The sequence below is a fragment of the Ursus arctos genome, unplaced genomic scaffold (genome assembly GCF_023065955.2).
Source record: "Ursus arctos isolate Adak ecotype North America unplaced genomic scaffold, UrsArc2.0 scaffold_25, whole genome shotgun sequence".
Classification (NCBI taxonomy): domain Eukaryota; kingdom Metazoa; phylum Chordata; class Mammalia; order Carnivora; family Ursidae; genus Ursus; species Ursus arctos.
In genome coordinates, this window is record NW_026622930.1 from 31,205,231 (window position 1) to 31,228,875 (window position 23,645).

At 54.0% G+C, this 23,645-nt stretch overlaps 1 protein-coding gene across 3 annotated transcripts in view; it reads left to right on the forward strand.

Annotated features, from left to right (window-relative positions):
* Positions 1–23,645, forward strand: part of ACTN1 (actinin alpha 1) — a 92,773-nt gene that overhangs the window by 36,602 nt on the left and 32,526 nt on the right. For all 3 annotated transcript variants that reach the window (XM_026519668.4, XM_026519670.4, XM_026519667.4), the window contains exons 2-3: positions 14,060–14,174; positions 18,282–18,401. In XM_026519668.4, coding sequence (XP_026375453.1) covers positions 14,060–14,174; positions 18,282–18,401 — 235 coding nt within the window. The remainder of the gene's footprint in view (positions 1–14,059; positions 14,175–18,281; positions 18,402–23,645) is intronic.

Below are 23,645 nucleotides of genomic sequence, written 5' to 3' on the forward strand. Positions count from 1 at the left end.
GGCGATCCTGCAGACACATCCCTGTTCCTCAGCCTCCTGCTTCCGGCGTCCGATCCCTTTGCCGCCCTGTCCCTCGAGCCGGGCTGGCCCCCTGGCCAACAGGCCCACCCACTGCGCTGGCTGCCAACGCCCCATCCTCCTGACAGCCCTGGTGGCCGGGCCGGGCGGGCAGTGCTGGCGTGGGGTTCCATCGGCCTAGGCCTGGGTGGGCTTTTCCTTGGCTCACAGGTTGTCTTTGGGTCCTTAGTAGGGGGATTTGGGGGCTTCTGTGTTGTTTTATAATGTGCTGATCTGTGTTTGGGTTTTGAGAGAAGAAACTTGATCTTCCTGGACCTCAGGTGAGGAGAACTGACCTAATGAGGCCCTCAGCTCACGCCTCCGGTCACTGCAGGTCCATGTCCAGTCCGGTCACTGCGCGTCTGTCACCTTTTTACCCCACCGTCTTCCTACAGTGGTCATGCGAATCGTCCCCACCCCCTCCCCTGCCAGCACAGCTGACGGGATGCTGAACATTCCCCCACGTACCCGGCCTTCACCGCGGGAGGAGTTCTCTGGGAGGGGCCTTCCGGCGAGCATTGCTGGGTAGCCGAGCAGGTGCACGTTGCGGTTGACCCTCTAGTGCTGGGTTGCGCTCCAGAAGGGCCGCGCCGTCTGCTCTCCAGCAGGGCATAAGAGCCCCCGTTTCCCTCGACCAGTCTCTTAGTTGTGAAGGGCCAGTTACTGCTTTATAGGCAACTCAGGAGGCACTCCACGTGCCACGCCTCTCCTTCCCTTCCTCCAGCCAGCTCTCCAGGAACCAGAGACTTCCTCTTAGGTACAGGGTAATTGCTGTCACAGAGGAGAGGCACGGAGATCTTCTGCAGAAAGCCCCGTGCCCTGGGTGGTGGCAGTTCATAGCTGCAGTCTGTTGTTGCCGTTTACGAAGTTTGCGCTTCACCCCACCCCCCAGGGCGCCAGTCACCAGGGTGACTCCTCCTGGCTTGTGATGCTTCCAGGGTGTTGGACTCTGAGCTGGCACTGCCACCCCTGCTTTCTGCTTGGGGCGTCTGTGGGTTTCCTGGAGCTTTGAGCTTTCCCTTTCGAGGCCGTGTTTCTACCTCCATTTGGTGGGAGTTCATGTGGCTGCTGGGTGGCAGTCCCCTCAGGAGGGAGGGTGGGAGGCATCATGGCGTTGGCTTCAGTCTGGGCCATGAGCTGAGGGCCTGTCGGTCATGTGTCCTTGGGCCGGAGGAGCTGGGTCACAGAACCTGCCGGAACACGCGGATCAGACTCAGGGACACATGTGGCACCGGGGCCACCTCCCTGACTCCCACAGGGTGCCCACTGACCTTTTGCACACACTTCACGGCCTCTTGCAGGCCTGTTTCTGCAGAGTGTGATTTCACAGACGGAGGCTTCGAGAGGTCAAATTGAGGGTCACACCTCAGCTACACAGGGAAGTCCAGTTAGGGTTGAGTCATCCAGACCACAGATCCCCATATTTCATGAATACGAGGCTGGGCCAACTCCTTGTCATCCGGGGAACCTTTCTGTGGAACTGAGTGGCCCATAGCTGTAAGCATCGGTGCCAGAAAAACCAAATGACCTCACTTTTGGGTGGCTTTTCCTTCTTTGGAAAAGGAATGTGTGGGCTACTCCTGTGAGCTCCAGCCTGCCGAGGCCTGTGTGCCGTCAGACCTGCAGGGGCCAGAATTGGACTGCAGACGTGGGGGAGGTGTCACAGGCGGGACCAGCTCAGGCTCAGCCGTGGGGGGCAGGCCTTTCTCACACTGGTCTCCAGGGCAAGGTGTCGCCCTGCTGCTGGGTGGTGTGAGGTGTGGCCCTCTGGGCTGGGAGCTGCCCTGCAGAGTAGCCACTCCTGGGGGAGGCATCGAGAAGGCCAGTGGTACCTGCAGCTCAGGGTTCAGGCCTGGCACCGCTGCTACGTGTGGCCAAAGATGAGACCAGTGCCCGTCACCTGAGAATCCTCCTGTGAGCTTGCTTTCCGGCCACAGTCAGTAGCTGGCTAGTTCAGTCCGTGCCCTTGGGGCCTGGATGAGGGGAGGGTCCAGGGCCTGCTTTTGTGGCTGGTTTCTTGCCAGTGGGACTCATGGGTAAGCAACAACAACAAAACCGAGGTCAAAGGCTTAGTCGGGTCCTGGAACAGAAGTTAATTTAGTGTTTGGTCTTTTTTGGTAACAGCTTTTTTGAGATATAATTTACATACAGGTCACCCATTTAAAGGGTACGGTTGGAAGGTGGTTAGTGTTCTCACAGCTGTGCAACGTCCTCACAGTCCGTTTGAGAACATTTTTTTTTCCTTCAAGATTTTATTTATTTATTTGACAGAGTGTGGGTCGGGGGAGCGCACAAGCAGGGCAGCGGCAGGCAGAGGGAGAAGCAGACTCCCCCTGAGCAGGGAGCCCGACGCAGGGCTCGACCCCAGGACCCTGAGATCATGACCTGAGCCGAAGGCAGACGCTTCACCGACTGAGCCATCCCGGCGCCCCTGAGCTTAACCCGCTTTGTCCCCTGCTTCCAGCCCTAAGCAACCAGGACTCACTTTCTGTCTCTGTAGACAGGTTTTTGGTTTTTGACACCTAGCGAGCACTTAATCTGCGTCCGGCACTGGGCTCAGCCCTTTGCATTACTCCCGCACACCCTCCCGCAGCACCACCGTGTGGAATAGAGGCTCGTGTTTCTCTTCCTGATGTGACAGCCGGGGCCCCGTGGATCTGGATCAGAAAGGCCGCCAGAGCCTGCCGACGGCGGCGGCGTCCTTATTTGGTCTCCGGCTGCTTGCGGTGGGGATGGTGGAGGCCGCTCTCACTGGCCGGGAGCTGCTGGGACAGCCTTTGCTTCTTCACAGGGATCACGTGCCACCTGTCTTTTAAAATGGTACCCAGTTCTCCCAGGAGCCAGCAGTTCCACCAACGCTGGCAGGAAGGCGCTGAGCTGCCCAGGCCTCCGTCTGCTTTCCGAGGGCCTCATCGAGGCCGCAGGAGCGCTCTCCAAGCCGGGCGCGTTCATCAGGTCACACCACCTGCCAGGATGAGCCATTCGGCCCATCTTCTTTGTCCCCCAGCGTGGCTGCAGGTGGACATAAAGGAGGAGACCTACAGGCTCCTGGTCCCCTTCCTAGTCCCCACCCTGGCTGGGAGGCTGGTCTCGAGGTTTCCTCATCAGTGGGGGGAAAACCATAACAGGACGTCTTCCTTTCCAGCCTGTAGAGCTCTGTGAATGATTAACCTTGATTAAACAGAAAGGGATGGGAAACGAGAGCAGAATGACCTCCGATGTTTATGGGCTCCCGCTCTGTTGTGTTTGCTTCCATTGGCCTCATTTTGACAGCAGCCTGCAGAGTAGGGAGAGTATGTAACCCCATTAGTCAGATGAGGGGATGAAGGCCAAGACAGGTTAATTAGGGTCCCACAGCCAGTGAGGGACAGAGGCGTGCTGGATTAAGATTTTTTAAGTATCTGCTGTGGACACAGCACCAGGCCGCCTTTGATTAAGTACATAAGATCTAATTTGGTCCTTTCTGATGCTGTGCTGTGTAGGTCTTGTGGGTGGTTTTTGTTTTTGGTTTTGGTTTTTTTTGGTCAGAAAGAGAGCATAAGTAGGGTGAGTGGCGGCAGAGGGAGAAGCAGGCTCCCCACTGAGAAAGGAGCCCGATGGGGGGCCTGACTGGGGCTTGATCGCGGGACCCTGGGATCATGCCCTGAGCTGAAGGCAGGCGCTTAACCTACTGAGCCACCCAGGCGTCCTGCTGTGTAGATCTTGTTATCCCCATTTTACAGGTGGGCATCCTGAGGCCGAGACTGAGAATCCTGTCCAAAGAGAGCTAGTGAGAGGTATAGGCTGGGACTGCAGCCCCAGCTCTGCCCGGTTCCACAGTCCAGCTCCCTCGGGTGCCCCAGCCACCTTCACCCTGAGTTTCCAAGATCCTAACATTTGCATGGCCTGGGGGGGCAAGCTGTGAGAGAGATACCCTTTCCAGACAGAGGAAACTGCCTGGCGGTTCTCAACTTTGTCAGCAGCCACTCCCAGGTTGGGGGAAAGTAAATAGATCTGGGTGGAGATGTTCTTGAGGACTCTGCTTTTCATCTTTGAGCAAGCCAGCTGACAGTTTGCTTTGAAAGGCTGGCAGCATGCCCTTGATAAGTGAACCAGATACTCCTGTTTATGTTACGAGAGCAGCGGGCATCTGAGATCACTTCTGGGCAGCTCTTTGCCTGCACAAACCACCCCGTGCCCACACCCTGGCTAGACTGGCCGTGTGGGGACCAGAGGGTCTCCAGGGTGGCCCGCGGGAGAGAGAAGGCACCCTGGCTGTGCCAACAGATGCCACTGAGAACTCGACCCCGCACACCCATGCTGGCCTGGCCCTGTGGGGGGCACCTGGCCCGATGCCCACCCACTGCGGCCGAGGGCGGCACGGGAGGGGTGCGCTCTGACCGGCAGCCGTGGCGGAACTCCCCCTTGGGGGGGGTCGGGGGCTGGGGGCCGGAGAACAAGACCAGGTCCCTGGTTGCTCTACTCCAGGGAGGGGCACTGGGATTGAGCAGCCAGGTACCAAAGAGGCTGAGAAGCTAGACTTGGGTTTTTCTGGAGCCTCCTGGCCAGGGGGTGCTGCCCTTCATCTTCCCCCATGGTTAGCCGTTTACTAACTATTGGGGTGAATATGCGTGTGTGATTGCTGGCTCATTCTCCTGTCCTGGCCCCTAACTATGACTTTCTTTGGAATATTCTACACTGATAAGGCACTTTAAAGTTTTTCAAAACCCTTTCTCTATGTAATATCTTAATTTGATTCTCTTACTAATTCTTTTAAGTAGATAGGACAGTTTTTTCCTTTTTTATTGTTCTTTTTTATTTTGGAAACATCTGCTTCCCCCCCCCCCCGATTATACATGAGCACGGATCCTTCACCCCCACAAAAAAATTCCCAGAGAAATGGGAAGTCTCTATATCCCATCCCAGAGGTCTGACTTAGATAAGCGTATATGCTTGCAGGCGGAATTTTTTTTACATTTGCATAGCTTTTTTTTTTTAAAATAGGTAATGACTGTATGTGGTATGAAATTCAAAAGAAACAGAAGGGTATTCTGTCAAAAGCAAATGTCCTTCCCTCCTTTGTCAGGAGGCCCCAGCTCCCCTCCCTGGGGACAGCCACTGTCTCAAGTCCCTGTGTGTCCTTCCAGGAGTGTTCTGGCATACAGCTTCTTTTTTTTTTTTTCTTAAGATTTTATTTATTTCTTTGAGAGAGAGAGACAGCCAGCAAGAGAGGGAGCACAAGCAGGGGGAGTGGGAGAGGAAGAAGCAGGCTCCCAGCGGAAGAGCCTGATGTGGGGCTCGATCCCAGATCGCCGGGATCACGCCCTGAGCCGAAGGCAGATGCTTAACGACTGTGCCACCCAGGCGCCCCCTGGCATACAGCTTCTGTAGGTGGTCCAGTAAACTACTAACAGGTGTCTGGTTGTGAGGGAGGGAGCTGTCAGTCTCAAGACTGAAACACTGATCATACTTTGAGTTCATTGACGTGAAACTCTTCCTATTTATTGCCCTCTTTGGAAAATGAGCAGAGCCTACCAATCAGAATCAGCCCTACAGGGAACAAAAGATTGCCCCTGCATGCTCTATTCGCTTGTGCCTTTTTTTTTTTTTTTTTGAAGTATAGTTGATGCACAGCATTGCATTGCTTTTAGGTGTACAATAGTGATTCTCGACAATTCTGTACATTATACTATGCTCCCCACAAGTGTAGCTCCCACCTGTGCTTCTTTGAATTAGGCACCTTATGATGGGAAAAGTGGCTGGATTCCAGCCTGCAAGGTGTGAGACTTATTTGGGGTTCTATAGCTGCAAGGGGTCGAGGTGACTTATCTGGGCTCACACGCACACCAGGTTCCCTGACCCCTATCCTCTGAACAATAGCTCCCCTGGAATGATCCCAGAGGAGTGGGACGATGTGCCTGGGAGAGGTGTGGTCAGTACGTGAGCCTGGGGCCTGTGGTGGCTGGGTGAGGTGGCGCTGCTGTCCCCCTACCACTGCCAAGCCATCTTAATTTGGCTGTAGGTGGGTTATCTTGTTTACTCTGTTGTGCAACCAGTAGAAAAGGCACCTTTGTCAACGGAGGCGTCTCTGGTGAGGTCAGCCAAGAGCGGACGGCCTGGATTGTGCTGGGAGGCGAGTAAACATCAAAAAGGAAAGTGCTAGCCGGGAGAAGGGTGAGGGAGCAGATCGTGGACACCGGCCATATTTGCAGATGCCTGATCAAGGGAAGCAGGGGAAGTCACGGACACGCGCTTCCTGGAGCAGGGGCGCTGGTCACGTGTGGGTGGGGCTTGTTCAGGTGCTTTTCGTGTTCCTGTGATCACTCACTTGGCTTTGAACCTGCAGTACATATAGTTCTGTATCCTGCTTTTTTGTTAATTACATCTAAGGGTTCTTCCCATAATAATAGATGGTTTCAGAACCTCTCATTTTGGCCGTGTAATGTTCCATTAAGTGGATGAATCATAATTTACTTTACTGATACTTTATTAATGTAATTTGGGGCCATTTCTAATTTTTTCCTCTCGAGTAACGCTGACAAGAACATTTTCATACTCATGGCCTTTATTTAGCAGTGTTTGCCCAGAATAGCGCCCCGGCTCTGGGCTAGGGCTTGTGAGCATTTTAGTTCCCTGGGGTGAGGAGCTTTCCCCAGGAGGCGTACGCATCAGCCCGCCTGCCGTGACGTCACCCTGCCTGCCGTGACGCCGTGATGTCAGCCTGCCTGCCATGACGTGTTGCGGGCCTTGTCACGGTACCCACCCTGCCATGGGAATTAGCAGAAACTTGTTTTTGCAAAGGGAACGAATGAAAATCGGCACCTTTGATTCAAGCACCAAGTATGGCCGTGTGTGTGGTACCTCTCACTATCATCCCTGGTGACAGGTATGAGTCCACGATCAAGCCCAAGTGAGGGGAGCCCCCGTGGCCCCTGTCAGGAAGTCCTGTCAGCTTTTGCTACCAAATCCCTAGATGGCTGGCATCAGCTGCGGTGCTAGGAGGAGCCAGAGACCCGAGGAGTGTTGTTGGTTTTTTAAAATTTTAAATATTTTATTTCTAAGTAATCTCTACACCCGGCATAGGACTCCAACTCACAACCCCACGATCAAGAGTCACTCACTCTATCAACTGAGCCAGCCAGGTGTTGTGAGGATGTATGAGTTGAAGGGGGCAAAACACTCAGAAGAGGGTCTAGTACATAGTACGTGCTTAGTAGATGTTAGCCGCTAATATTGCTATTATTTAGGGCATATGTTTGTCTCCTCTAAGTTCTCAGCTGGGGGTGCTCTTTGGCTGTCACCACTCGAAATGGGGAGATGTTAGTGGCATCTCATGGGAGGGCCCAGGAATGCTGCTGAACGTCCTATGAGGCATAGGACAGGCCCCCCGACCCCTGACAAGAAACCAACCCCAAGTATCAATAGTACGGAGGTTGAGAAGCCCTGCTCACACGTTTAAGTGTGACTCTTGGTAACTGAGCTCTTTAAACACATCTCTAGAGAAACATTTTCAGGGACTGCCTTGGTCTCTCAAAGAATCAGCATCAAAGGGACCTTACTTCACTCAGTCCCCGGGGCTGTGTGGATTCCTTCCCGGCACGCTTACCAAGGACATACCGTTGGCAGGTAGCACACTGTACATTTGACATTTGGTGCATTATGACATTGAACTCCAGCCTTCCTGGCACCCTCCTGTCCTCCATCCTGGTAACAGTAGCCACCATGCTTTGAACCTTGGGCATGGGTCGTTGTGCTTAGTGGTTGCCATGTATTTGCTGCATTGATCCCCACCATTCTTTGAGGTGGGTTTTATTCTTATACCCATTTTACAGATGTGGAGATCGAGGGTGGGAGAAGTGAAGTCACTTGTCCAAGATCACTTGGGGGCAGAGCTGGGTGTGGATCCGGGTCGGCGTGGCTCTAGAATCTGTATTCCTCACTTTGCTTCCTGCCTTGTCCTGCTTGGGGCTGCACCCAACAAGCTTATTTGCTCATCCACGGAAAGGTCTTTCAAATCTTTGAGGTGAGTTCCTCAGTCCTCTCTTCTGTCCTCTGGTCAAAGAGACCCAGTTCTCAGAGTTCCCCACAAAGACATGTTTCTGAACTGCTCACCATCCAGAATGCTCTCCCCTGTCTCAGTAACCGCCTGCCTGCTTCCTGGCTCTGTTCCCGTCGCCTCTCTCCACCACACTGCCCTCAGCGAGGCTGCCCGTCCCACACCAGCGCTACTGATACTCCATCAGCTCAGACTGTGCCAGTGCTGACCGGAGTCACCCAGATTCCATCGGTTGGTGGTGTCACTTCACAGTGACCCATTTTCACTGATGCTCCGTAAGATTCAGCCTGCCCATATCTGCACCTGAAGTTCAGTGTCCCGGTGGAACCGAAGGTGTGTGGAACCGGGAGTCAGGAGGCTGGGTTGTGATCATACCTGATTTTGTGGCCTGGGAAAAGCCACTTGTCTTCTCTGGTCATGGCCTTTGACTTGGGTGCTGTTGGTATTGCTTCCAGCTCTAACATTTCTTCGATGGAATGTGTCGAGCAGCAAGAACTTATAATAACTATAGTTCTGATTATTGTGGTAGCAGTAATAATAGGTAATTATTGGCCAGCCGCTCGGTCCCAGGCTCTTTTCAGTGTTTTAAATGGATCGTCTTACGGAATCCCCTGACCCCATGCTGTTATTACCCTCATCGTATTACCCCCACTCTACAGATGAGTGCCTTGAGCAGAGCCATGTTGAGTCGCTTACCCACGGTCACCAGTTGACCAGAAGTGGTTGGACCTGGGGTTTGCATTGTCTTCGTTAGAGAGAATCCTTCCAGTGTCTCGGATGCTTGTTCTCCAGAGTGATCCTGAGCACGTGCCCTGACCTTGCTGTGTTTCAGCATCTCTGCGTTTGACCACTCCCTTCCCCCACCAAGATGAAGGCTCTGAACGCCACTTGACTTTAAAGGCTTGGTCTGTGACTTGTGCTTATGGAGTGATCCTCTGTACCCCAGATCCCAGCTGAATGTGATTATGCAGATATTCTTTTAGAATCTAAAATAGAGACAAAAATGACGATGATAGGGGCGCCTGGGTGGCTCAGTCGTTGAGCCTCTGCCTTCGGCTCAGGGCGTGATCCCAGCGTTCTGGGATCGAGCCCCACGTCGGGCTCTTCTGCTGGGAGCCTGCTTCTTCCTCTCCCACTCCCCCTGCTTGTGTTCCCTCTCTCGCTGTCTCTCTCTCTCTCAAATGAATAAATAAAATCTTTTAAAAAAAATTGATGATGATAGTGACTCTTCCTTACACATTTACTGTAGTTCAAACATATATTAGTAATATATTATCATTATTAACATAAATTAGCAATATTAAGGTTATATTATCTTTTTTCTAATTTTTTTATTGTCTGATTTTATCTTATTTAATTTGCATCACAGTTCTGCCTGGTAGATGCGTCCCCATTTTACAGATTTGAATACGGAGGCTCAAAGAGGCCTGTGTGGCTCGAGTCACATTCTAGTGCATCTGAGCTGGGAGTGGGGGACAGCATGTTCTCAAAAGCCATTTACTTTCTCAGCACGTTTTAAGGGAAATACATACTTGGTAAAGATCTAATGGAAAGGTATTAGAGGATTCTCTGTGACAGCAGGGCTGTGCGACCCATAGAGAAGGTAGACAAAGATGCTTCTCCATGGCCAGCTCCGTGGAACTCAGCCTGGGCTCGAGCACCCTCCTTCTTCTCCCCTGTCGCGATGTGTCCATCTGTCCTCCCTCCCCTCCCCAACTTGGGGCCTGGCCAGGCCTACTCATAGCCCTGACTTTCAGCGCTGTTCATTAGGTAGGGTTAGATATGCAGATTGGATATGGGTAGTTAATTCAAGGTCGGAGAGAGGTTGAATGGGGGTCCGGGTTCTCTGCCAGCCCCTCCCTCACTCTCAGCACCCTCAGAGGCTGCAGCTGTCGGGGGCGTGAAAGGGAACCCGTGAGCACTTCCAGCACGGGGCCCCTCGCCCATTTCCTGAGACCACCCTGCATCCCTGAGCCCATTTCTGCAGCGGAGTGCGTCCACTAAAGGCCCACCAGCAGCTTCTTTCCTTTTTTTTTTTTTTTAAGATTTTATTTATTTATTTGAGAGAGAGAGAGCATGAGCAAAGGGAGGGGCAGAGGGAGAGGGAGAAGCAGACCCTCACTGAGCAGGGAGCTTGATGTGGGGCTCAACCCCAGGACCCTGGGATCATGACCTGAGCCGAAGGCAGATGCTTAACTGACTGAGCCACCCAGGTGCCCCCACCCCCACCCCGCCATCAGCAGCTTCTATCTGTTTATATAGTGAGCTGAAGATGGACCCAGTGGTAGGGCTCTTGGAGCAATGGGAAGGTCCGACAGGGTGAGGCGGGGTTGGGACTAAGGCAATAAAATGATCCCTGCCCTTCATTTGAGTGAGGCTGGACCATCGCCCTGCTGGGGTGCTACTGCTCACCACGCTGGGGCGTCTGGGCCGGAGGCCGTGGGGCCCCGGGTCTCTAGCCACGGGCATCACTTGTGGTTGTTGGCGATTCCTCCTTGCTGGACCCCTGGGGCACTGCTAAGGGGCAGGTGTCCTCCTTTGTCATAATGTTGGAGCTTGAGCTTCAGGACCAAGGTCTGTTTGTGCGTCTTCCCCAGCAACTGGGACGTCTCCACCCTTTGTGTGTCTAGTGGAAGTTACTTGAGCTCTGTGCTTTGAATCCAGTTTCATAAGTCCTTGACTAAGGAGCTCCTGGAGCGCTGCCCTGGCCAGGGAACCGTGAATCTTCGGTCTCAGACACGAGAGGTCGGTTATATGCCGGAAGAGAGAATGTGGATGCATGGTGTGCCTGGAAGCCCACGTTGTCTTCCCCACTCCTTTGCCCCATTGGTTTCTTCTCTGGTGAGGACCTGCAAGGCCACTGTCCTAGTCACAGGCTTTCTGCACCCCACACCACAATGTTAGTCCTTTCCCTTAACACATCAGAGTTCTCAGACACCCCTGGTGTCATCTCGGGAACTCAGGGCAGCACTTTCGGGGTGGGACCCGGACAGTTTGGTGGCTGAGGGCAGGGGGAGGCTGCAGGCTGGGGGCACAGAGTGGCTGAGTCCACCGGGAGGTTTCAGGGGGAGCTGCTTTTTCTTTTCCTTCTTACCACTGATGGCACGCTAGTGACAGGCACTTTATAAGTGTTTTCTAGTTAATCCTCCTGACTTTATAAAGTGCTGTCACTATCTCGCTTTTACTGGTTAGGGAACTAGAGTTTAGGGAGGGTAATCTCAAAGTCACACAGCTGGAAAAGAGCGTCAAACCCAGATGTGGTACACCCCCACATGCATGGTCTCAGTCACAGGGTGACCTCCACCCTTCCCTGCCTCGGCCTGAGAGGCGTGAGAGGTGCTGCTTATTGGTGGAACTTTCCTTATTTGGGAGGTGCTCAGGCGCCCCTTCGAGGCAGTCACCTGTGGGGCCCGGGATGGGAGACTGAGGGTCTCCCAGGGCAGTGCAGCCCCGGAGGCCTCCGAACCCGGGCCTTGTGTGGGAGCCCTGAGCAAACACAGGTGCATTTCTGTCCCAGGGCTCGGAGCCTGGCTTCCCCAGGAAATGGGGCTGGCTGCTTTCAACAGCATTTTCCTCTTGCAAAAGCAGTATTTTTTTTTTTTTCTTTCAAAACCAGCCTCTTCTTCCTCTCGTCCCCAACCCCTCTCCACAACTGAGCGATAAACAGATTTCACAGCCCCCAGCTGTGTCGGTGTGGGTGATTCCCACCAGGACCCTGGCCACATTGGACCTGATACTGTCCCCTACTGGGGGGATCCCGTCCCCTCGCCCCCTTGAGTCTGTAGAAAACCCCAGGCGGAGGCTGAGTGTGGGCCTGGAAGGGAGATGAGAGCAAGGCGCAGTGGAAATTCTAGATGGTGGTAAATGAAAAAAAGCTGCCCTCCCCACAGATACGTTCTGTGTGATGACACCCGGGGCAGGAGTGTATAGACAGGTCACAGCTAGGAGAGAATTAGGAAGCACAAGATAAATTCTCTTCAAGATGAAAAAATTCTCTAATATGTTTTACTATAAAAAAAGTTTTAACAAAGTGAAAAAAGAGGCCAAGTACCCTCTGGGCTCCTGCCAGGTTGCGGTGCCAACACTAGAGGCAGGGCCCCCAGTAAACAGGCCTCCCGTAAGGTGTCTTACATTTCCGGAGGGTCCCCGAGGGCGCTGTTTGGCCCGTCAGCCCCCTGCCCTGATACCATCTGGCATCATCCACAGGTGCAGTTGGGTCTTCTAGAACCCCCCCCTCCCAACTTTGCGTGAGCTCCTCACTGGCTCCTTCACCCAGTTGTCCAGTTTTCACATCCCCTAGAATGTCCGCTGCACAGGACAGGGGTTTTCGCTCTTGTGGTCACTGCGGTGTCCCTGACGCTGTGCCCTGGGACTCTAGGCAGAGCATCGAGGCTACACCTTCAGGAGCTCCCATTCCGACAAGTGGCCGGGCGAGGACCGTGCACTGGGATATGGGCAATGATGGGGTGGTGCAGGGTGCTTTGGGCTCTGTGCCCCAACTCAGATGTGGCAGTGGGCTGGCTGTCAGGAAGGCTTCCTGGAGGAGGTGATAGCTTAGCCTGATCTTGGAAGATGAGGGTGAGCTAGCCAAGCGTGATATGGAGGACATTCCAGGCCGAGGATCAGAATATATCCCCTGCCCACCCTCGTCTGTGTGCCAGGTTTCCCAAAGGTTTTGGGTAGCATCCACGACCCTCTTCTCTGTCACGGGAGCACACTGGCCTGCAGAGTGGAGCCGTGTTTGTAGGGAGAGAGCAGTTGCCTCGTGAGGCCTGATTTAAAGATGAGGCCCGGACTTGGGGGTGTCCTAATGCTGCCTCCTCCTGCTCACCTGTGTGGACTGACCATCCCTTCTTGCTCACAGCTCTTCAGCGCTTGCTTATAAACCTAAGCAGCCATTTCTTTTCCCCTAATGATCACTGGGGTGGCATTCCTCCCTTCGGCCTGTTCCTCGCCACTTCCCTTTGTTCCCCGGGGCAAGAGGAAGTGGTGGGGGAAGGGGGTCATGAGTCTGGTGACCTTTCTTAGGAGGAGGGGTGGTTCTGGTGTGGCTGTTACTGGTTGAGTAACACACTGCTCACCATTGCAACTTTGCAGGGTGGGTGGGAGGGGAGCTGACTGGCGCTGCTGGGGGGTGCTGGACATGGGCGCTCGAGCCCCCATATAGTTGAGGGTGCCATTTGGTGCTTAGAATTCTGGAGTTGCCGAGAAGTATGTTGGACCTGAAGCCGGAGAGCTGTTCTTTCTGTTTCCCATGGAATGTGACAGCTGGGGAGAGACCCCTGCCCCCATTTTGGGCGGGCCTGGGAAGTGGAAGCACAGGCTTCTGTTTCTGTTCATGGCTCAGCTTGTCCCTTGTCTGAGCCTCAAGGTAGTGCTGTCAGTGCAGGACGGCTTGGTTGATGGGGGGGGGTCGCTTCAGTGTTGCTGCTCCCCCACCCCGCCCCCCGCAGACTAGAAAATCACAATAGAGATAGTCTTTCGTTGAGTCTCCTTAGATTCCCTTCTGGAATTCTTCCTCACAGTTTTGCAGCTTGAGGTGACTCACACCCTGACGCCAGACACACACACACACACACACACACACACACACACAAACACACACACACACGTGCATTGGGGTCCTCACCTTTCTCTCCTTGTCCTGATGCCGCGCCTCTGAACCCAACAAGATTTACTGATTCTTTCCCTTAGGCAGCTGCCAAGTAGACAAAGATTTAATAAACTCATTTGCCCGGTTAATTAATTAAGGCTTGCTGTGTCACCTTTCTGAGCGCGGGTGGGGGGCATTAAAGCGGGGCGCTGCGTGGCCCATCCCACGGTGCCCACTCACGCCTTCCTTCCACAGCAGCCGGAGAGGGCATGAGGCGGGCGGGTGCTGGGGACTCACTGAGGCCCCCGTGAGGGTCGCAGAGAGCCTGTGACGCGTGCGGAGCCTGACCGCTTGCTCGTCTCTCCTTCGCGCAGACATTCACGGCCTGGTGCAACTCCCACCTGCGCAAGGCGGGGACGCAGATCGAGAACATCGAGGAGGACTTCCGGGACGGGCTGAAGCTCATGCTGCTGCTGGAGGTCATCTCAGGTGAGGTGGGCCGCCCTGGCCGAGGATGCCGCCTGCTGGGTTCGGCCGCTTGGGGGTGCTGCCCAGACTCCTCAGCTTCTGCTCTGCCTTTGCTCGCGGTGACCTTTGGGTCTCTTGAAAGACGTTGGGGGCGCCGCGGAGGAGATTGGGTTTGGTCCCGGCTCTGCGGCCGACCAGCCACGTGTCCTTGGACACGTCCCTGCCTTTCTGCCTCGGCACCCTCGTTTGCAAAGAAGGGTCCACCATGGCTGACCATTGCCAAACCTTGGCTCCCCTAGTACCTCTCCACCTATATCCAGATGGTCCCGCTCCCTCGCCCAGCCCCCAGTGCAGAGTTTGGATGTCCAGAGATCTGGAGGGACGGCTCCTGGAATGCAGAGCTCCACTTTCTCATGAATACCTTTCCTCCCCGTGCCTTAGAGCTTGGCGCTTCCCACAGTCTCGCCTTGCTTTATACACTGGGTAATCTTAGCTACTCTCTTCACCTTACCTTCTACACCAGTGAGTCCCAGACCTGGTGTCAGTCCTGTCTTTTCCCTCAGGCCCCATCTTCGCCCAGATGGCCCCCAGCGACGCCTCAGCGTGCCCAAGGCTGTGTGGACTACCCCTGGCCCTGCCTGACCTCCTTCCTCCTATGATCTCCATCTTGCTCTCCTGAACCTAATGTAGGAATCAGACAGCTCTTCCTTTGCTTCACGTTCCAGCTTGGCATTCAAGTTCCATTCATTCTGTCTCCTTCTTCCGTTAGCCTTTTTTTTTTTTTTTAAGATTTTATTTATTTATTCTACAGAGATAGAGACAGCCAGCGAGAGAGGGAACACAAGCAGGGGGAGTGGGAGAGGAAGAAGCAGGCTCATAGCGGAGGAGCCTGATGTGGGGCTTGATCCCATAACGCCGGGATCACGCCCTGAGCTGAAGGCAGACGCTTAACCGCTGTGCCACCCAGGCACCCCTTCTGTTAGCCTTTTAACCTCTGCTATGGTGTTGTCAGCGTGGGCCTGCGTCAGATCTCACCTAGATGATCCTCAGAGGCCTTCGACCCTCTCCTGGCTCCTTCCCCACCGCCGTAGTCCATCCCCCACGCGGCAGCCAGAGGGGCCATCTGACGGCCCAGATATGGTCTCGCTGTTCCCTGCTCAGAACCCTTCAGCGCCTCCCCAGGGCTCGAAGCCTGCAGCCCACATTCCTTAGCATAGCTTGCAGGATCCTTTGTAAGCTGGCACCTGTTTTGTTTTCAACTAACTTCCCAAAAAGGTATCAGACCTCAGACCCTGTGCCACCCAAGAGACACGCAGTCCTCACCAAGGACAGGCTCACTGCTCTCTCTGCTTCTGCACAAGCTCTGACTGACTTGTTTCCTCTTGCAGGTGCAGTCTGTGTGTCGTGGGGGGGGGGGCTGGGGGATTGTGCGTGTGCAGTACAATCTGCAGAACGGAAGATTTAGCTTTCGAATATTTTCAGTTTCATTGAGTATTTCGTACACTCCCCTTCTTGTGCAGACACCCCAGCATCCATCTGCAGACTCCTCCGTCATCCCACACTGAGACCCCATGTCCATTAAACACTGGCCCCCCGTTCCCATCTCCGGAGCCCCCTGGCAGTCACCCTTCTCTTAGTCTCTGTGAGCGTGACTGTTCTCAGCACCTCGTGTTAGTGGAATCAGACAGTATATGTCCTTCTGTGGTTTATTTCATTGGAATGCCTTCCAGGTTCATCCATGTGTCAGACTCTCTTTTTAAGGCTAGCATTCCATCGCGCGTACGCACCGCTTTCTGTGTGTCCATTCATCCTCTGAGGCATGTTGGGATTGCTTTTATCTTTTGGCTGTGGCGACTAGCGCTGCTGTGAACATGGGGGTACAGATACCTGTGTGAGTCCCTGTTTTCAATTCTTTGGGATAAATACCCAGAAGTGGAGTTGCTGGATCATATGGTAATTCTGTGTTTAATTTTTTTAAGGAACCACCGTACTGTTTTCCTCTAACTGCCTTTTAGACTGTCCTTCCCTGCCTCCTCTTCCAACATTTCTTAGTTTACGCAAACCTGGTGGTATTCTTCTTCATTCTTTAAAACTCAGCCCAGAGTTTCCCTCCAGGAAGGCTTTCGCCGTATGAGTGGCTGTCCTCCTCAGGGCCCCTGTCACACCCCATTCATCCCTCCGTCATGTCCGTTTCCCCGTGGCATGATCATTTTTGGCCCACTTGTGCTTTTCCCTGTCCCACCCTGAGTGGCTTGGGGCAGGGATGGTCTCATCTCTGTGTCCCAAGTGCTCAGAATGGTACTTGGCATGCATGTGCTGCTCAACAAATAGCGTGACCAGACGCCCTGCCCCGGGCTTTTCTGCATAACCAGCACCGTTTTCCCCACCAAATGGGTAGGCCTGTGCCCAAGGGGGACCCAGGCACCTCTGTGAAGTGGGCTTATCTCCTTGCCTGGAGTGGGGAACATCGAGTCACTGAGACACTGCCTTTTCCTCCTTGAGCATCGTGAGGTGAGTAGAGGGACAGAAGGAAGGGGCTGGTGCCCCCAGAGGTCCTCTAAGTAGCATGCCCAGACCACCCACCTCAGAATCTGCAGGACTGCTTGTCCACATGCAGATTCCCAGGCACATCCCAGACTTCCAAAATTAGAAACTTTAGGAGGCAGGGGAAGGGGACTGGGCATCAGAAGTGCGAGAACTGCTGGCCTTGCTGCCTTCACTATCCCGATGGAGAAGTCCTGTTCCAGCCAGTGTGCACGGCTGGGGGCCTGGCTGGGGAGCCCAGGCTCGGCAGGACCTAAGGGCTGGGGTTTTAGCAGGAGAGGCTTCAGGGCTGAGGGTGGGATGGGGCACTGCCTCATTCATCCTATGGGAGGGAACCCCAGGGCATTTGGTCTGCCCAGGGGGATAGTGGGGTACCTAGCTGGGGAGGCTGAGAAGTGGTTATAGCCTTGGAGAGCCCCAAGTGGAAAGTCTTAATTTAATCATAAAAACCCAGCTGTGCTTCCCTGGGAGCTGCCAGGCCTAATCATATCTGCGGCAGGAAGTCTGCTCTCTAGAAGCTGGGGGGCTGGGAGGCCCCCTGGAGAAGTGCTGCTCCCACACTGCGCCTGCCCCCCTCCTTGAGCCCTCTCGGCCAGGCTGCTAATGTGCTAGGTGTAGTGGGGGGGGGATGTATAGCTGGGCAGGGCTGGAGACCATGGCAGGTGCAAGGGCCCCGAGTTTTGGGCTCTAGGATGGTGGTTCTCAGCCTTTTGGGGTCCCTGGGCTTTTAGAGACTCTAAAGCTAGGTGCCCTTCCCCCGGTATGGGCATGCATGTTATACATTTCAATTTTGAGTTTTAACTTAAAGAGGTCCGCGAGTGCCTCTGTTCTGAGCTGAAACTGCTCTTAATGGGGTGTTTGGAGAACCAGCTCTTTCCCCGCAGCTTCGGACCCTGGAACCTGCGTTGGAGGAGTCGGTGGGCTGAGGGTGGGCAGGTGGCTTGGAGCTGAGCCAAGGATGCCCACGAGAAGCAGCGGTTCTCAAGCGAGATCGGAACACTGTGGGCAGCTCTGTTTAAACACTAGGGGACTTTTTCAGAATATTCTAAAGTGCCCACACATGTTCCTGGGCCAAACAGTATAGACTAGAAGGGGTTCGGGGCCTTTGCACGTGCTGTTCCTTCTGCCTTGATAATCACTGCACGCTGTCGCGGCCTGGCTGCCCTCCCACTTGGAGGCCTTTCCTGACTATCCCATAACTCCTTCATCCCCCACCTGCCCTCCTATGCACCCTCTTTTTAAGCATTTATCCTTCTTGGTGTTTGTTCATTTGCATGTATTCGTGTGTTTCTCTGTTGAAGGTCTGTCACCTCCTGGTCCAGAACTGCACGGAGGCAGGAAACTGTTTTGTTCGCCCCTGTGTTCATAGCGCCCAACCACCTCCCAGACATACGGGGCTTACTGTTGGGTGGAGGCAAGCAGTTGAGGTCTGAGAAGTGGCAGAAAAGAGGCAGGGTCCACTCTCCTTGTCATTCCCTGCGAGGGTGGTCCTCACCACTCCTGGGCAAGGGTGTCATGAGAGCAGCCCTGCTCCTAGGAAATAGCATCTGACCCTCCCTGCCCTCCCTCTTGGTCTGCATTCAGGGGAGCGCTTGGCCAAGCCGGAGAGAGGCAAAATGAGGGTGCACAAGATCTCCAACGTCAACAAGGCCCTGGATTTCATAGCCAGCAAGGGGGTCAAGCTCGTGTCCATTGGAGCTGAAGGTGAGTGAGGCCTGCCGTCTGGCTGCTCTCTGGAGCCTGATTTTCTGTTCCCTGTTCTCTTGGCCTTTTTGGCCCCGACTCCCGGGTTCCCACACCGCTGGGTGCATTGGGAAGTGGGGCTGCCAGCACCTCCATCTGGTCGACCTGTGGATTCTTCGTGTAACAGCTACACTTTCCATCCAGTCTCAGCACCCTCCACATCCAGCTCTGCCCCCTGGAAAACCAAGGGCCTGCTCCCTGGTCCTGACTTTGATGCTCCCAGCCAACCCACCAGCTGAATCCTGGTGCCATGAGGTCCTGTAACAGTGGAATGCCACCTCCCTCACCCACAGGCCTGCCTGCACTTTGCTGCCTAAGGCAGAGAATTCTGTTGCCTGGAGAGTGTCAGACACGGGCTGGGTGGTGGGTGAAGGCTGCCCAGAGGCCCCATGGAGCCCTTGGAAGACTGATGTCCAGAAGCCTTCAGGAACATTCCTAATAGCATTTCTCTGCAGATTAGCTTCTTGACTCTTTTTTCTTCATTTTAAGCTCAGTATAAATTGTTATTCGTTTGTTCTTAATGGTTTAAAAGAGGTAGTGCAGTTTCTTGTGCGCACTGTGGTGGCCCGGAAGGATTTGGGGAGGGTGGAGGAGAACGGAACACCATACCCGGGCCGTGTCGGCACTGCGCCCCATGGATCCAGCCTGGACTCCCTGGGCACCTGCTGTGCGGCACCAGAAATCTAAAGACAGGAAAGGTTTCCATCTATTCGTTCATCATTTGACGTACGTGCTCGGCCGTGCTCCCCGAGCACACGCGCCCTGGTGGGGACTGTGCCAGAGCCCGCCGGGGATCTCACTGATCTCTCCCACAGCCTTTCTGCTGGCTCTCGATATTATCCTCCTTTGATGAGAAGGAACCAGATGCCTAATGAGATGACTTAGCCTCCTGAAGGTCCCGATGTCAGTAAGTGGCAAAGCCAGAACTCAGACCAGATCCTTGTCAGAGAAGTCCCCTTAGAGCATGGCCTTTTCTGGAAGAGGGTGGGGTATTTGCTCCAGGAAATCATAGGAGTGCATCTCTTTTCTGGTGGATGAGTTTAAAGGCCTCCCCGCCCCCCTTTCTTTCTAGAAATTGAGGGATTTTGTATTGCTACATCAAACACGAATTTTAGCACAGTATCGACAAACCACAGTCCCCGGTGTCAAATCCGGATGACACGGGTTTTTGTAAATACTGGAACCCAGCCACACCTGTCTGTTTATATACCCTCTGTGTCTGCTGTCCTGCTACAATTGGCAGAATAGCTGTGGCAGAGACCGTATGGCCTGCAAAGCTGAAAATATTTCCTATCAGCCTTTTGCAGAAAAATTTCGCCAAGCCCTGCCTTACTGGGGACTCAGGCTGATGCTTGAGCACTCGTGGGTGCTGCCTCATGGGCCCAGCACACCTTCGGCTGTGAAGCAAAGAGCACGTCTCTGCATCCGTGTGGCGCCAGCCCTTCACCCTGTGACGCACACAGCAGGTGCTCAGGAAGGGTGCGAAGGACTCGCACCTAGCAGGGTGCTTTGTTTTGTGAGTGGGAACATACTCTCTGCTTCTTAACAGTAGTTCGCTCTCTTAGGGAAGATTAAAGGCTTGGCAGAAAAAGTTTCAACTAAGCAGGGCTGGGAAACCAGAGACAGAGCAGTCCGCTGGTCTGGCGCAAGCCCCAGGGAAGTAAAGGATGTGTAAGGGCCAGGGGTGACGGGAGGGATGGGTGGGGATTGTGGAGAACTGGGGGAGGCATGTCCTTCTAAGCGGGGCACCTGCCAGGCACCTCTAATCATTTGTCGCTGTGTGGGGATGCAGGTCCAGCATGGCCAGGTGTTCCAATTTTTCAGCAGAAGCCAGAAATCCAGATTTTTAGAAAGAAGAATTAAACAGCTACTTAACAATTTTTTTTTTTAAATAATTCTGAGGTCCGAAGGGGAGGAGGAAAGGGGAAGATGGGAGAGAAAAGCACTTGGTTTCAGCTCTTTGTCTGGCTAACAGGATGCTTTGTTGGGCTCTCCCCTTCTGCCTGTGAGCAGGCCTGTATGGTGGGTATCACCAGCCACATTTTATAGTCAAGGCAACTGAGGCTGAGAAAAGTTGCTAGGGTGGAAGCCTGCGGTGTGGTTGAGCACGGGCTCTGGGCCAGACTCCTTCCATGTGGCAGAGCCAGGTTGAGCCATGGAGTGTGGGCTCCAGAGCCGAGATCTGAACCTCTTCCCATGGCTCCAGACATGGTGCGTGGGGACCGAGGACAGCACTTCCCTGCCTGCTTTTCCCCACCTACGGAGGGCTGGGTCAGGTTCCCGTGCCTGCCCCGGAGGACGGCGAGGAGCAGAGACAGGCTCGGGCATAAACTCCACCCCGCCCCTCCGACCTTCCGCGAAGTCAGCCTAGCTGGCCACGGATTTCCAGGTTTTTTCACGCAGGCCTCACTTCTCTGAAGATTTTGAAAGGCTGCTCTAGAGTGAGCTCACCCTGACCTCCTCGCTGCCCTAGGGAGTCGTGCTTCAGGCTGAGCCTTCCGCTTTGAAATGAGCTCTCCTGTTCCAGACTGAGCGCTAAGATCATGCTGGGATGGCTGCTGTGCTGTGCCAGGAAACTGGATGAGGCCACAAATGGGTTTTGTTTATTTTAATGAAGTGCGGTTATTGCCGTAGACTGTAAATACAAGGCGGGGCAGCAGATCCCCGAGAGGAGCGCTCGTGGGGGCAGGGCTGGGGAGATGTTGCCGGTTACCCCGAGGAGCATCCTGGGCGGAGGGGGGCAGGCCCAGCGTGGGCGAGACCCCAGAACTTTAAAGGATTATCACATGGTGCAGGACTAGACTCTGGTGAACCTCTGAGGGGCAGACCCAGGCCCGGGAGGCCCTGTGGCAATGGAGTGGGTGCTCTGGAGGGGTATATGGTCCCTGTCCCCGAAGGTGTTCAGATGGAGGCTGAAAGCAGGGGATGTCCGTACATCCAGGAGGGATTAGAATAGATCCTTACGGTTTCCAGTACTTGATTTAGAATGTCTAGACTTCATGCCGTTGAGGCTTGACCTAGGGGAGTGGTTGGGATTTAACCAGGTGAGAGGGCCCGGAAGGATTTTTAATCTTATGATCTTTGGGGGAGGAAAGCTTGATGGCTTTGGGTGCCAAGAGCCTGCGTGGTCTTGATGATTGATCACCTGTCCTCGGGGTGGAGGGGGCGGTGGGTGCAGTAGCTGAAGCATTGGTCTGGGAGCTGGTGATCCCCAGGGGTCTAGTTTCTGTCACGTGGCATGTCTTCCTCCTACTCTGAATCACGCCCGGGTGACTGCATCCCTGGAGTGTGGGCAGGGGTCAGTGCAGGATGCGAACCGCTTCTTGGCTGGCTGTAGACCAGGAGTGGCAGACACATGCCCCCGCTTCTTCCCGCATCTACAGCAGACATTATAGTCTATCGTCATGTTTTGTCCACAGGGCCCACTTGTGGCCTTGGGACCCTCCTTCGGGACCCAGCATGGCTGGCAGCCCCCTGACATAAAGCTGCTGGTGAGATGGGGCATCCTTGATACAGACATACAGATGCCTGGGAAAGGATTTGTTCTGGGGGCCCTCTGGGGGGGGCTACTCTCTGGGGGTGGGCAGGGAGCCAGTAGTCCCTGAGGCTGGGGTGGTGCATGGGGTATCAATACACCTGACTCTTTTTGCCTGTACTTGGCTCTCCTGTTTCCTGAAGGATCTGGTATGAGTGAGAATTCAGAGAGCAAAAATCCTGGGGGTTTCTGGGGAAGGGAAAGAAGAATAAGTAGGCAAGACCCAAAAAAGAAGCCACTCTTGTCTTCCTGGGTGCTGGGAGGGCACTGAACTTGAGCCACAGGAGGCCCAGGTATTCGGCCTTCACAAGAAGGGTGCAAGAGGGGGCTATAGGATGGGGCAGAGGTGGGGGCCGGTGCTGCAGCCCCCGCTCTTGGAAAGGTCAAGAGTGGAGGCCTCTTACCACCGGAGCCTCTTCTAGACGTTAAAAAAACATCCCCTGTATTTGAAACACTGTCCGTGAAATTTCACACTTGCTTTTTCCACTTTCCATATTATAAAGATTTCTCCAGGTCATTAAAAACTCATGAGTGTAATTTTTAGTGGCTATGTGAATCGTTGAGCACAGCTACGCTCTGTTCTAGACCTGGGTCCTGCCCTGGGGGAGCCTGAGTGCCCTTCCGTTCTCCCACCCACAGGCCTGGGTAACCTCTGCCCATTCACCCGCATGTGTGTAGTGCCCTCCAGTACTCATTCATTCATTCATTCATTCATTCAACAAACGATGGAGGGCTTTCTCTGTGCTGGGCACTCTGCTGGGCTCTAAGCAGTGATGCAAAATGGAAAAATTGTTCCCCTTGTGGACCTTATGTTCCGGAAGGGGGAAGAGAGAAAACACACACACACATGCACACACACACACACACACACACACACACGTGTCAGATGGAGAAAAATCAAGCAGGGAGTAAAGTGGGAGGTTTCCAGGAGAAGATGAAGCAGAGATGGAGGGAGGTGAGGGACAAGTCACGTGGATATCCAGGGAGGAGAGAGCTATGAGGGGGCCGTGTGACTGGAGCGGGTGGGAGACTGTCAGGGCCTCACTGGCCACTGGCTTTGACTCCCAGTCAGGTGGGAAGCCGTGGAGGTTCTGAGCAGATGGGTGACGGGCAGGGCATTTACTCCATCACATCTTGTACTGGGTATATTCTCGCTTTCCAGCTTGGGGCCGTGATAAATGACCCTACCGCAGGCTCCCCGTACGGCAGCCTTAACTCTGCCTGTCAGATCATCGACTAGGCAGCGATTCCTAGAGGGAGATTTCACTGACAAAAAGTCTAATGATTTTGGGGCTCCTGGGTGGCTCAGTCGGTTAAGCATCTGCCTTCAGCTCAGGTCATGATCCTGGGGTCCTGGGGTCGAGTCCTGCATTGGGCTCCCTGCTCAGCGGGAAGCCTGCTTCTCCCTCTGCTGGCTGCTCCCCCTGCTTGTGCTCTCTCTCTCTGTCAAATAAATAAACAAAATCTTAAAAAAAAAAAATGTTGAACAACTTCAAGATGCTTGATCCTGTTGCCAAATTATTTCCCAGAAAGTATTTCCTTTTTTTAAGATTTATTTGTTGTTTTTTTTTTATTTTTTAAAGATTTTATTTATTTATGTGACAGAGAGACAGCCAGCGAGAGAGGGAACACAAGCAGGGGGAGTGGGAGAGGAAGAAGCAGGCTCCCAG